This window comes from Dendrobium catenatum, unplaced genomic scaffold (genome assembly GCF_001605985.2).
Source record: "Dendrobium catenatum unplaced genomic scaffold, ASM160598v2 fragScaff_scaffold_670, whole genome shotgun sequence".
Classification (NCBI taxonomy): Eukaryota; Viridiplantae; Streptophyta; class Magnoliopsida; order Asparagales; family Orchidaceae; genus Dendrobium; species Dendrobium catenatum.
This window is the reverse complement of record NW_021319132.1, coordinates 341,671-355,975: the sequence shown is the minus strand read 5'-3', so window position 1 is coordinate 355,975 and position 14,305 is coordinate 341,671. Positions and strand designations below refer to the sequence as shown.

Below are 14,305 nucleotides of genomic sequence, written 5' to 3'. Positions count from 1 at the left end.
AAAAAAAAATTTAATTTTTTGGGGGGGGGGGGGGGGGGCACGTTATAAGCATAGACTTGCGAGCCCAAGCCATAAACCCTACCCCTTTGTCTTCCTCCAACAATATCTAACTACGTCTGATACTCAAAATATTGGGTCGATTCTGAAGATGATCACTCACTAGTAGATTGATGACTTTTTTAAACTCGTATAAAATCATCCTGCGAGATTAATTCCATAAAATAAATTTATATTAGAAATTTTATTATATTTTATTTTATTACTAAAAAAATTATACTCACATGAACTTTTTTTGCCTTTTTATCAACCCACTTATGGTTAGTTTGATGTTGGTGAGTCATCATATGTAACTCTAATGGTGTCAGCTTCCAGCCAAAAAACTCTTTTAGAAAATAAAAGTTGTAGTTAAAATAATATACATATATTTATTAAACTAATTAAAAGCTTTTACCAGTCATTATCTATGTTCAGTATGAGACATAAATCCACCAGTATAAAGAGAGCTTCCTAAAGCCCCACCATCAGATTCCCTATTATGTTTATTTTGCTCTCTCTCAATTTTGTGAACTTAGGGCTCGCCCAAGCTCTACTCTAATATGCTCATACTCTCTCTCTAATCCATAATGGATGTTGCCCAGACTTTCTAATGTTCATGAATATGTCCCTAAGATGAGTCGATCATCTCCTCTCAAAATTTATTCTGATTCTTATGACATGCTCAAGCAACCCCCTAGAATATTTTTGTAAGAAAATATAGGCATAATAAACAATATTTATATAAATTAAATTAAATATTTTAATTCATACCAAATAAATATACTTGAAATTCTTTAAATCATATATCCCTAATTTCCTTTGAGATCTTCTTCCATGATAAGTAAGGAGCATCATATTTGCTTTGTATGATGTCCTGATTCTTATGGGTAGGTTGTCTTGAGAGATTGAAGCTACATGTTAAATTTTTTATCATCAATATATAATATATCAAATTACAATAACTTTATAAAATAAACTAAACTTATGCATAGCCCTCAAGCTCAATATATACATGCTTATTTACTGCACTTACAGGATCCCCAGCATCAACCTCTGCTTGTGTAGATGGTCCATCATATTCTGATTGCATAGGATGTGGATAATAATAAGGGTGGGGGTAAGGAGGGTAAGGGATGGCGGATGGACAAATTTGTGATGTTGATGGAGGATAATATGGATAGAATGGAGTTGTATGTGTTTGATATGGAGAGGAAAATCAAGAACTAGTCGATATAGGAGGGAAGTACCCAGGAAAGGGTGGTGGTATTTCAACCATAGCTAGATCTGATTCCCTGAATCTACTCACCGGGGGACTACTGCTGACTCCTAAGTGGTAGTGGTGATGGTATCACTAGTAGAACTGATATCTATCCCTCACTTTCATTACCCTATCTAGCTATACTTGGTCCAATAATCAAAAGTTTCTTATGAGAAAACTTTAAATTGAAGGATTTATGAGAAGGATCATCACCTGAAGCCATATGTATTAAAAGAAGTAATTACTAAATTGGTGTAACATATAAAAAATTAAATTATAAGTATTCCAAATATTTATATATGTATAAATAAAAAAATAAAATATAGATAAATTGATTATAATAAATATAAAGAATTATAAAATACATAATGATTAGCATAAAAAAAGGATTTGATAAAATATATTTAGCAAGATATGTTTACTAACTTGATTTCCAAAAAATATATAATTTAATAAGTACATTATAATAATTTTAGTCACTTCACTTACAAAAATTTATTATAATCAAAAATATTTTCATTGCTTTCTAAGATATCTTCACTTTCATCATCATTCTCACTTGATGAGCTAATTGAATTATTTACATCTTTTAACTACATTTCAATATTATGGATTGTAGTTGATATCTCATCACTTTCAACAGACCTTCAATTTAACATCTCATCCTCTTGATGTGTAGTTACTACAAAGTATTGTTGATCAATTATCCTCTGTGCTTTATTTTTATGATAGCTAGCCAATTTTATTTATCTCTATGACTATGGAGATATTTGCTGAAATAAACTTGAATAACTTGACTTACTAACACAAATGGATCAAATTTCTCATATCTTAAATTTTATTTTACGTCTATCAAATCATACACATGATAAACCATTGTGCCTTTATTATGTACTAGATGAAATCATTAATAATTAAATAAACATATAAAGATCTCATCTTCGGCTGGGTCCTCTAGCTCAATAACCTCATTTAGAATATCATAATAATGACACTCATCTTCTTCGTGAGTATTTTCTCTAATATATACTCCACAACTTTTAGTTTTATTTTTTCCTTCAGTTTATAATTTAGAATTGAATCTAAACCCGTTCACAATATATATTGGCCAGGTCTTTACTTTTTGTATTAGGCCTCATGCTAGTACTTGCAGACATTTATCAAAACACTTATTATTAGGGTTATGTACCTAAAAAAATTTAAATGCTAGGACTTTTATTATTAAATAAGATGTAATTCAAATAAAAATTTAAAATTTAAGGGCTCACATAAGATCTTAAAAAACCTAGAAATTTATTTGCAGCAAGTTACTCAACATTCGTAGTATTCATTAGAGACAAATTGCATACAAAATATCTAGTGACAAATCATCCAAATAAGACTTTAGTATTTTAAGTAAATATTACTCATTCTATACATTATGAAAGAACTTACTCTAAGATTTGTTGGACTTCTTCACAGTTCAGTGGCATATATAAAGTCTTTATTTTGATTTCTAAATCATTGATATATTTACTACTGGGCTTTCCATGACTTCTAAAGACTTATAGTGCAATTTATGATTGTTCTTTTATATTGAAGCTTATATTACAATTAATCTTTATTCTTGTACTCCTTACATGGAGCTAGAAGTAGTAGGATCATAAGTGTGTAGTTTCTTCAGATAAATATGCTTCACATATTAATCATTCTAGTCGTGTTTTATTCTTAATATATTTTTTTAACTTATTTAAATATCTATTAAATAATTACAATTATCAATTATCATTAAAAATATTTAAGACAACTTAATAAAAAAAAGTTTTACCTTTTAAAAGAGCATATCCAATGATATTGTACATGTCTATCAACTTTAGCTTCGTAAGATAGATGGACTAAAAGATATTCTATAGAATCAAAAAATTTTAAGGGAAATTTTTTTTTCTATCTAGCATATGATGATTGGTATGTTCTCCTCACTCATCCGTAAAGCATATTCTCTTAGTTTAGATAAGCACAGGTCTTTGAAGAAAATACTATGTTCTATCAATGTATTCAAAATATAATCTGATAATACACATATTATGATTAGAAGAAGAACCTCCATAATTATATGACAATCATAACTTTTTAGTCTAAATAACCTCGTAGATTTAAGGTCTACACATCGGCTTAAGTTTGATCCATAGTCATCAGATATTTTTAAACCTTTAAACCATTGATATATTGATTTTCTTTTTATTATAATGTAAAACACTAAGGTGCTTTAGGCTTCATTATTTTGTCATCGCTGGTTGTTACTAACTCTAGATTTCTTTGCCGATAGTACTCTTTAATGTCTATTATAACATTGACATTATCCTTGATCTTACCTTTAACATTCATAATTATATTAAAAATACTATCCATGAAGTTCTTCTCAATGTACATAACATCCAAATTATGTCAAATTTGTTCTCCAATATGGTAAGGTCTAAAAAGTACTTTTTAATCCATTTATGTTGAACATCATATCCTAAAAATTTATACTATGATAATATTAGAAAATCAATAATTGATGAAAAGTCAGAAAATCTCAGTAGTATATCATCACCACTTCTGGGTAGAGGAGATGAAATCTCAACTCTGTTTTTAATGAATGCATCCTTATTCCTCCTAAACGGATGATCAACAGGTAGGAATATACAATGACAATCAAATCAAGTATTTTTTTCTTCATATTTTAGTGTGAAATCTTTAGTATTCTCTATATAGTAAGGGCAAGCTAATTTTCTAGTTGTGATCCAACTAGATAATATACCATAAGCTAAAAAATTGCCAATGGTCCAAAGCAATCTAGCTCTAAGGAAAAAAAATTATTTTGTTGAGATGTCATATGTGATAACACCTTTTTTTCATAAGAACTTGAGATCATCAATTAATGGTTGTAAAAAATATCATATTTTTCTTTTGGATTATGTGATTTAGGTATTATAAGTGTTAAGAACATGTACGAGATAGTCATATAGATCTATGGTAGAAGATTGTATGATGTTAGTATAACTGATCATCAAAAGTACGATGAAGCTATCTAACTATATGGAGTAAAACTATCAGCACATAATACAAATCTTATAATGCGTGGCTCAGTAACAAGTGAAACATGTGTTCAATCAAAATATTTCTACACTTCATCATCTGATGGATGTGAAAGAATACAATTGTTTGTTAATTTCTCCTTATGCCATCTCATATGACATGCTGAACTCATTGATGCATAGAGCCGTTGAAGTCTTGGAATGATCGATAAATAAAATAAATTGGAATATGAAATATCTTTTTTCGATGATGTTATTTTCTCGAGTTTGGTTTAAACCGAGGCACCTTATAAGTGTGATAATGAACTTCTATCGCATCATTCTTATAGTATAACATACATCTATTGATACAACAATAAATTTTTATAGTAGTGAGACTCAACTTGAATACTAATTTCTTTGTTCGGTATAAATTTATGGGATTAAATTATCCGTAGAATTTATTTTCTTGAGAAGACAATGAAGTCATTAAAATAATCATGTGAAATATTATATTCAATTTTAATACTTAGCATACTCACAAAAATTGATAATTTTGAATGAGTTTTGTAACCATCCCAAATTAGTTTTTGAGTTGCATGTAGTAATTCAAAGAATTTTTTAATTTTTGCATTTGGTGGTTCTTCCACACTAGCCCTTAAATTAGGATCTGTTACATCAAAAATAAGCTCTTCATATGATCTAGTCATTTGATCTTCATCAAATATTTTATAAGCTGTGGATGGACCGACATTAGTATCTTTGTGTGGCTCGTACTCATCATGTGAGGTCCAAATTAAATCCAGTAGTGTGGAACAAATCCTCTATGATATAAATCAACCTTCACATCATCAGAATTGAGGAATACTTGATTTCTGTGTTTCGAACATGGACATTTAAACATTCCATTGAACTTAAAAGATGATAGTTGAGATGCAATTTGAATAAAAGTCTCAACTTCCTACATAAATTCATCTGTCAATGCTCTTCGACCTGGTAACAATTTGTTATACATTTAATATCTCTCTTTTTGGATAGTCATTTGGATGTTAAAACAAATGTTCTCTATATAGTTGTGAAATCAATTATTAGAATATATGCAGCCTTAAATCTCATTTAAATGTAAGAAATAAATATCATTTATTCTTCTAATCGGATTATCGGAAGTCAATGGATAATACATGAGACTAAAATCTTTAAAAATGTATTGATTTCAAGATTACTTTAATTTCCTTATTTGACTAATCCAAATTTTCATGTATTTAAAATTATTAAAATTTATTTTATTTTTCTTATTGAGTAAAAATTATTTTTTCATGTACAAATTTCATATGAAAAAGCTGGTGGAAGCTCTACATTTTGGTAAAGCTTGGTGTTAATCCCCTAGGGCTTTCATCAATCCTTAGTTATCTTTCTCACTTTTACTTTTCTTTCTTAACACAATTTTCATGTCATTTGCATAGCCATGAGACTAGCTTCTCTCAACAAAACACATTCAACATCACAAAAACTCCACCATTAGTTTTTACCATCACAAACCTTTGATCTAATATTCCTTCATACATTTGTCCAAGGAAAACTTATCTTTAATAACTTAGAAGTTTGAACACCAATTCTATCCAAAACAAAAAATTTTATTTCACCAACACCCAAATAATCATCACCCTAAAGGGACTTTAATCAACTTACTGCATTCACAATAAATATAATATAAATGGATAGCTTCCATAGTTGACCTACCTTGCATGAATCAAAATTTATGCTCCAAAACTCTCTCCACGCCACAATCTATGCTCCAAAACTCTCTCCCATAGTTTTAAAGGATGACACATTAACATTAAAAAATTAAGTAAAAAAAAAATCAAACCTTTGATTCGGCCGGGGCGTTGTCAGAGTGCTCGATGGGTTTCAGCGACAGAGTTTGGGCGTGATCAGCGGCTGGAGCAAGGATGAGAACTTCGGCCGGAGTTAGGGTGTCAGCGGCCGAAATCCTGCAGAGGCAGCTGAAGGCGATCGCGAGCGCAAGTGTCTGGAGGAAAAAAGGATACGCGAAGAAATGAGGACGAAGACTCGGTTTATCCAATAATAAGTTGATTTCCGTCGGTTGTATGACATTTTCGACTGACGAAAAAAAATTTACTTAACACCAGCAGCTAGGCCGCCGGTAATGGCGCCACGAAAACATAAAACCGGCAGCCTACCCGGGGTTTATTATACCGTCGGTATTTTCGGTGGTATATTATTAAAAACCGTCAGTTAATACCAACGGTCCGAAAGCCGATTAAACGCCAGTAATTCAGACGGTATTTTGACTGACAGAATGACCGCCTGTAATTGTTGATTTTCCTGTAGTAACTCGCGTCAATATGTTATTCTATTATTAAATTCATGTTATCGAGTCCTTTTCGATTATTAAAATTGAAAACAAACTTCAAATAATCCCAAAATAAATTTCAAAACATAATCTTTATATCCATCCACAATAGCACTTTCAAAATATATAAATTATATCAAAATCCATGCTATATACAAATCTTATCACAATAAATAAATCATTAGAGAATACATAGGCAAAGATCAACTTATGCCTTTTTATTTCCTCTCATCTCTCTCTCTCTCTCTCTCTCTCTCTCTCTCTCTCTTGCTACCTAATCCTTAGGCAACATATAATATGCTCATGCTTAGGTCAGGTTCCTTGCACTTTCTCGCAGTTGCAAAAATTCCATCAAATCCCATCATCGAATCTCCTTCCACTCATTAGTTCTTATTTATTATTGCATATCTTTATCAGCCGAATTGATGACATCTTGATTGATTAGCTTGCTTTACAAATGAACCTTCACATTTCTTAATCAACCCCGCACGTGTTAAGCACTAGCTGCTAATGGCCCCATGATCCTTACTTAAGCATTAAGAACAAATTAATTACTTCATAATTACTTGTCATTTATTTTAATGACCTGTTGCTCTACGTACACGACAGAGTTGGAGATGTGTTCTTCATGTGAAGAAACGGCTCCTTTGTAAATATAATCGCATAGAAAAATATATATTAAGTTTTTTATAATATTTATTTAATTCATTATACATAAATATTTTAGTATTTTATTTTTTAATCATACATTTTACTATAAATCTCTTTATTATTTTTATATTTAGCTATAAAACAAAATTACATAATTTATGTTATTTAAATAGAATATAAACAATATATGTTAAATATTTCATTTCATTGTAATTAAAATTGAATAAGGATATTTGACCTCTTGTTCTTTTTATTTTGCTATAATTATTTTTGCGTGATAGGAAATTTCAGACGATAGAGAGAGTTTTATGTTTTATTATACGCAAAAATCTAGTATAGATAGATAAAAGAAAGAGTAAGAAAGATATAAAAGTTTTTACATGAAAATTTCAATATGGAACTCTATCAAGAAACTTATCGAACTAAAATAATCCACTATATACTTAAATTTGAAGAAGTTCAAACTTCTCCAGAGCTAAACAAGATAATATCCCAAAGTTGATATTACTTATTTGGTCTTCTAAAATTGTAGTAGTGATTGACAGAGAAATTGTGGAGAGATGATGATGGTAGTTAGAAAATATCATTTGGGAGACAAAAATCATATAACGACAGTCGAAAAATTTTTAATGGACTATAATGGTCGAATGATAGTGATCAGACCGTGACAATCCAATGATGACAACTAGGTGATGACATTCTGTAAACAATAATTGAATGATGACAATGGCTGGAGATGAATGTTAAATTGAGCTATATAACTTTGTAGATATGTAAGCTCTCTTTAAATTCAAGTCCACGTGACGCCGGAGCTAAGTCGTTAATTGTATTAAACTTCAGGCTATATTAAGTCCATTTGGTAGTTATAGGACTATAGAGGTCTAATGCTTTCTTATTTTGTATGTAGCCTATTATGATGATTCCTTTTTTGCTATAAATAGGTAGCCAATGCTTGTAATAAGGGAGATTTGGAGATTAATAAAATTAGAGTTTATTCTCTTGTGTTTTTCTGTATCCTAAGATTGTTCTTAGGTGGTGGTTCTTGCTCCAAGAAGGAGTTCTTGGAGTGGTGTCTGGCGACCGCCACCGGATCATCGACGTGGATTCGTCGAGGCCCCTCCGGTCCTGTGTCATTTGGTATCAGAGCCGACAAGATGTTGGCGTGCCCACGAGGGAAATAGCATCCTCTTCTTGCGTCCTATCTCTTCCTTGTAGCAGTTCTTTTTCTTTTGCAACAACATTTTGTGGAAATCAGAGCAAATGTTGTTGATTCGGTGAAGGAAAACAAGATATCAGCCTGCTGTTGAGCTGATTCCAGCCGTCCAAATTGGCATATTCGTTTCTTCCAAGCCGCTAGGCCAATCGTCCCAGGTGGAGCATCTTCCGGCCCAGGCTTCTCCAATCATTGCTTAGTCTGACCAATCTTGCGCCCCCACAACCAGCCGTCTTCCCGTTCAGCTCTAGCCCGTGATTTGTCATGCCGATCCTATAGTGCAGGAACAAGACTTCTGCTGCCAAATTGTTGTCTAACTTGCTGAGGGCTGCAAGGTGCCTATCTTCTGCAAGTAGTTGTATGAATATTGTACCCTTCTTCATACAAAGGCATTACACAATATTGATGATTCTTGCGGGAGTTATTTCAGTCTAGAAGGAGTTTTCTTGCCCGAAGATCAAGCGGTATCAAGAGGCCTCAAAGAAGATATTATGTGTAAGCCAAGAATAGTCTAGCAAAATGTCATCTCGCTGGAATCTTCAGCGACCACTTCAAGAAGCCAAAATTGAAGATCTTCAACAAGAAATTATTCGACTCAAACGACGGTTGTCAAGGCTTGAACGAAGGACAGACTGGAGCACCCTCAACCAAGACTTTGATGGTTTCCAATCGTGGGACAATTATTCTTCCATGACGGATTCAAGATCCTTCGTTCCAACAAAGTCCTTACGAACCGACAACGATGACGAGAGCATTGCAGATGATCAGATCTCTTCAACCCTACCCTCGATCGAGTTCAACTTTGAAGAATTTGAAGATCCGTTGCCGAAGTCGCCGTCTTTTTCTATCTTTGATGAACCCGTGTATGACGTGTACGATGACGACATGTTATTTGAAGTTCTTGATATTGATCAACCCGCATATGAGGATGACGAGGGTAAAATGGATGGCCAGTCGGAGTCAAATGTCCAGACAGAACTATTCATTCACAATGTTCCAAACAAGACAACAATTACGCCCTTCATCATTGATAAAAAAATTGTATGTGAAGATCTCCTCAATGGGTTGGATCGTGAAGCTCTTATCTTCTCCTCTAGATGGATGAAAGAAACACCTCTGGTCCTAGATGCTTTCATAATCACAAGTATTCCATCTGCTTATGCTTCTCCAGAGAGATTGAAGATTGGCAGGAAAATAGACATCGGGTGGAACAATCCTGACCCATTTAGCCAACCAAATCCGCCTCCTTAATGTGGACAACCGGACATCTTCTTATGAGCCTGAAGTTCCTCCTACCCCGGTAGTATGACGTCTGAGCTGAGTCATTAATTGTATTAAACTTCAGACTATATTAAGTCCATTTGGTAGTTATAGGGCTATAGAGGTGTAATGCTTTCTTATTTTGTATGTAGCCTATTATGATGATTCCTTTTTGGCTATAAATAGGTAGACAATGCTTGTAATAAGGGAGATTTGGATATTAATAAAATTGGAGTTTATTCTCTTGTGTTTTTTGGTATCCTAAGATTGGTCTTAGGTGGTGGTTCTTGCTCCAAGAAGGAGTTCTTGGAGTGGTGTCCGGCGACCGCCACCGGATCGTTGATGTGGATTCATCGACCCCCCTTCGGTCCGGTGTCACCACGTCAACTACCACAGGAATAATGCAAATTACGGGGAGAATTTAAGGTAAAAAGTTTCATAAAAAATTCAAGCGGATTTTCTGACAGATTTTCTGCTGAATATTTCAACTACCGTACAATGGGTGTGGGTCAATGAGGCCGGTAGTGGATTCATGCGGGTGGGTGGGCGGTCACGGCCCTGATTTTTCTGCGCGGGTCGATTGGCTGGCAAGGCCCTTTTACGTGCGTGTCGACTGATTTGCACAACTGGTTTGGCGGCTTGGCTACTCTATTGATACAACAATCAATTTTTATAGTAGTGAGACCCAACTTGAATACTAATTTCTTTGTTCGGTATAAATTTATGAGATTAAATTATCCGTAGGATTTATTTTCTTGAGAAGACCAATGAAGTCATTAAAATAATCATGTGAAATATTATATTCAATTTTAATACTTAGCATCCTCACAAAAATTGATAATTTTGAATGAGTTTTGCAACCATCCCAAATTAGTTTTTGAGTTGCATGTAGTAACTCAAAGAATTATTTTAATTTTTGCATTTGATGTTTCTTCAACATTAGCCCTTAAATTAGGATCTGTTATATCAAAAATAAGTTCTTCATATGATCTAGTCATTTGATATTCATCAAATATTTCAAAAGTTGTGGATGGACCGACATTAGTATCTTTGTGTGGCTCGTACTCGTCATGTGAGGTCCAAATCCAGTAGTATGAAACAAATCTTCTATGACATAAATCAACCTTCACATCATCAGGATTGAGGAATACTTGATTTATGTGCTTCGAACAAGGACATCTAAACATTCCATTGAACTTAAATGATGGTAGTTGAGATGCAATTTGAATAAAAGTCTCAACTTCCTACATAAATTCATATGTCAATCCTATTCGACCTGGTAACAATTTGTTTTACATCTAATATCTCTCGTTTTGAATAGTCATTTGGATGTTAAAATAAATGTTCTCTATATAATTGTGAAATCAATTATTAGAAGATATGCAGCCTTAAATCTCATTTAAATGTAAGAAAGAAATATCATTTACTCCTAATCGGAATATCGGAAGGCAATGGACAATACCAACAGTGAGACTAAAATCTTCAAAAATTTATTGAATTCAAGATTACTTTAATTTCCTTATTTGACTAATCCAAATTTTGATGTATTTAAAATTATTAAAATTAATTTTATTTTTCTTATTGAGTAACAATTATTTTTTCATGTACAAATTTCATATGAAAAAGCTGGCGGAAGCTCTACATTTTGGTAAAGCTTGGTGTTAATCCCCTAGGGCTTTCATCAATCCTTAGTTATCTTTCTCACTTTTACTTTTCTTTCTTAACACAATTTTCATGTCATTTGCATAGTCATGAGACTAGCTTCTCCCAACAAAACACATTCAAAAAAACTCCATCATTAGTTTTTACCATCCCAAACCTTTGATCTAATATTCCTCCATATTTTTCTCCAAGGAAAACTTATCTTTAATAACTTAGAAGTTTTAACACCAAATCTATCCAAAACAAAAAAATTTATTTCACCAACACCCAAATAATCATCACCCTAAAGGGACTTTAATCAACTTGCTGCATTCACAATAAATATAATATAAATGGATAGCTTCCATAGTTGACCTACTGTGCATGAATCAAAATTTATGCTCCAAAACTCTCTCTATGCCAAAATCTATGCTCCAAAACTCTCTCCCATTGTTTTAAAGGATGACACATTAACATTAAAAAATTAAGTTAAAAAAAAAAAACAAACAAACCTTTGATTCAGGGCGTTGTTAGAGTGCTCGATGGGTTTCAGCAACAGAGTTTGGGCGTGATCAGCGGCTGGAGCGAGGATGAGAACTTCGGTCGGAGTTAGGGTGTCGACGATCGAAATCCTGCGGAGGCAGCTGGAGGCGATCGCGAGCGCAAGTGTCTGGAGGAAAAAGGATACGAGAAGAAATGAGGACGAAGACTCGGTTTATCCAATAATAAGTTGATTTCCGTCGGTTGTCCGACATTTTCGATTGCCGAAAAAAAAATTACTTAACACCAGCAGCTAGGCCGCCGGTAATGGCACCGCGAAAACATAAAACCGGCAGCCTACTCGGGGTTTATTATACCGTCGGTATTTTCGGTGGTATATTATTAAAAACCGCCAGTTAATACCGGTGGTCCGAAAGCCGATTAAACGCCAGTAATTCCGACGGTATTTTGACCGCCAGAATGACTGCTTGTAATTGTTGATTTTAATGTAGTGACTCGCGTCAATATGTTATTCTATTATTAAATTCATGTTATCGAGTCCTTCATTTCGATTATTAAAATTGAAAACAAACTTCAAATAATCCCAAAATAAATTTCAAAACATAATCTTTATATTCATCCACAATAGCACTTTCAAAATATATAAATTATATCAAAATCCATGCTATATACAAATCTTATCACAATAAATAAATCATTAGAGAATACATAGGCAAAGATCAACTTATGCCTTTTTATTTCCTCTCATCTCTCTCTCTCTCTCTCTCTCTCTCTCTCTCTCTCTTGCTACCTAATCCTTAGGCAACATATAATATGCTCATGCTTAGGTCAGGTTCCTTGCACTTTCTCGCAGTTGCAAAAATTCCATCAAATCCCATCATCGAATCTCCTTCCACTCATTAGTTCTTATTTATTATTGCATATCTTTATCAGCCGAATTGATGACATCTTGATTGATTAGCTTGCTTTACAAATGAACCTTCAGTCACATTTCTTAATCAACCCCGCACGTGTTAAGCACTAGCTGCTAATGGCCCCATGATCCTTACTTAAGCATTAAGAACAAATTAATTACTTCATAATTACTTGTCATTTATTTTAATGACCTGTTGCTCTACGTACACGACAGAGTTGGAGATGTGTTCTTCATGTGAAGAAACGGGCTCCTTCTTTGTAAATATAATCGCATAGAAAAATATATATTAAGTTTTTTATAATATTTATTTAATTCATTATACATAAATATTTTAGTATTTTATTTTTTAATCATACATTTTGCTATAAATCTCTTTATTATTTTTAAATTTAGCTATAAAACAAAATTACATAATTTATGTTATTTAAATAGAATATAAACAATATATGTTAAATATTTCATTTCATTGCAATTAAAATTGAATAAGGATATTTGACCTCTTGTTCTTTTTATTTTTCTATAATTATTTTTGCGTGATAGGAAATTTCAGACGATAGAGAGAGTTTTATGTTTTATTATACGCAAAAATCTAGTATAGATAGATAACAAAACAAGTAAGAAAGATATAAAAGTTTTTACATGAAAATTTCAATATGGAACTCTATCAAGGAACTTATCGAACTAAAATAATGCACTATATACTTAAATTTGAAGAAGTTCGACCTTCTCCAGAGCTGAACAAGATAATATCCCAAAGTTGATATTACTTATTTGGTCTTCTAAAATTGTAGTAGTGATTGACAGAGAAATTGTGGAGAGATGATGATGGTAGTTCAGATTTTCGGCTGAATATTTCGACTACCGTACAATGGGTGCGGGTCAATGAGACGGGTAGTGGATTCATGCGGGTGGGTGGGCGGTCACGGCCCTGATTTTTGTGCACGGGTCGGTTGGCTGGCAAGGCCCTTTTTCGTGCATGTCGGCGGATTTGCACGGCTGGTTTGGCGGCTTGGCTTCATGTCGTATGGCGGGCGGGCAGCTGGTTGCCGGGTGCAAGGAAAGATTAAATTCAAGTAAATAAAAAACAAAATTAATTTTGCAGTCAGTAGAGTGGAGTAGGTGATAAGGAGAAACTAAATTCAAGTAAATAAAAAATTTAATTTTCCAGATTTTTTTAAATTTTTTGACGATAATATCAGCCCAAAATTATCTGCCCAAAATGGTGGATTGTTTTCACATGTAATTATTTTTCGACATGCGATTTATCGATTTTTTTTTTCATCAGAAATCTGCTGGAAACCACCACTTATTTAAAAAATTCAATGATTTCTTATGGAAAAATCTACACAAATGAGTGATTTTTTTTAGTAGCCTTTCATATTGAAATTCTTCTATTGTCTTATCTGATTCTCATATTATT

The 14,305-nt window shown here is 32.8% G+C and overlaps 1 protein-coding gene across 1 annotated transcript in view; it reads right to left on the bottom strand.

Annotated features, from left to right (window-relative positions):
* Positions 1 to 8,950, bottom strand: part of LOC110094797 (cytochrome P450 90D2) — a 28,351-nt gene extending 19,401 nt beyond the window's left edge. Inside the window, exons 1-2 of the mRNA XM_020820123.2 lie at positions 8,774 to 8,950; positions 6,197 to 6,358 (exon numbers count right to left, since the gene is read on the bottom strand). Of these exons, the coding sequence (XP_020675782.1) occupies positions 6,197 to 6,358; positions 8,774 to 8,950 (339 nt within the window). The remainder of the gene's footprint in view (positions 1 to 6,196; positions 6,359 to 8,773) is intronic.
* Between the last annotated feature and the right edge of the window lie 5,355 nt (positions 8,951 to 14,305).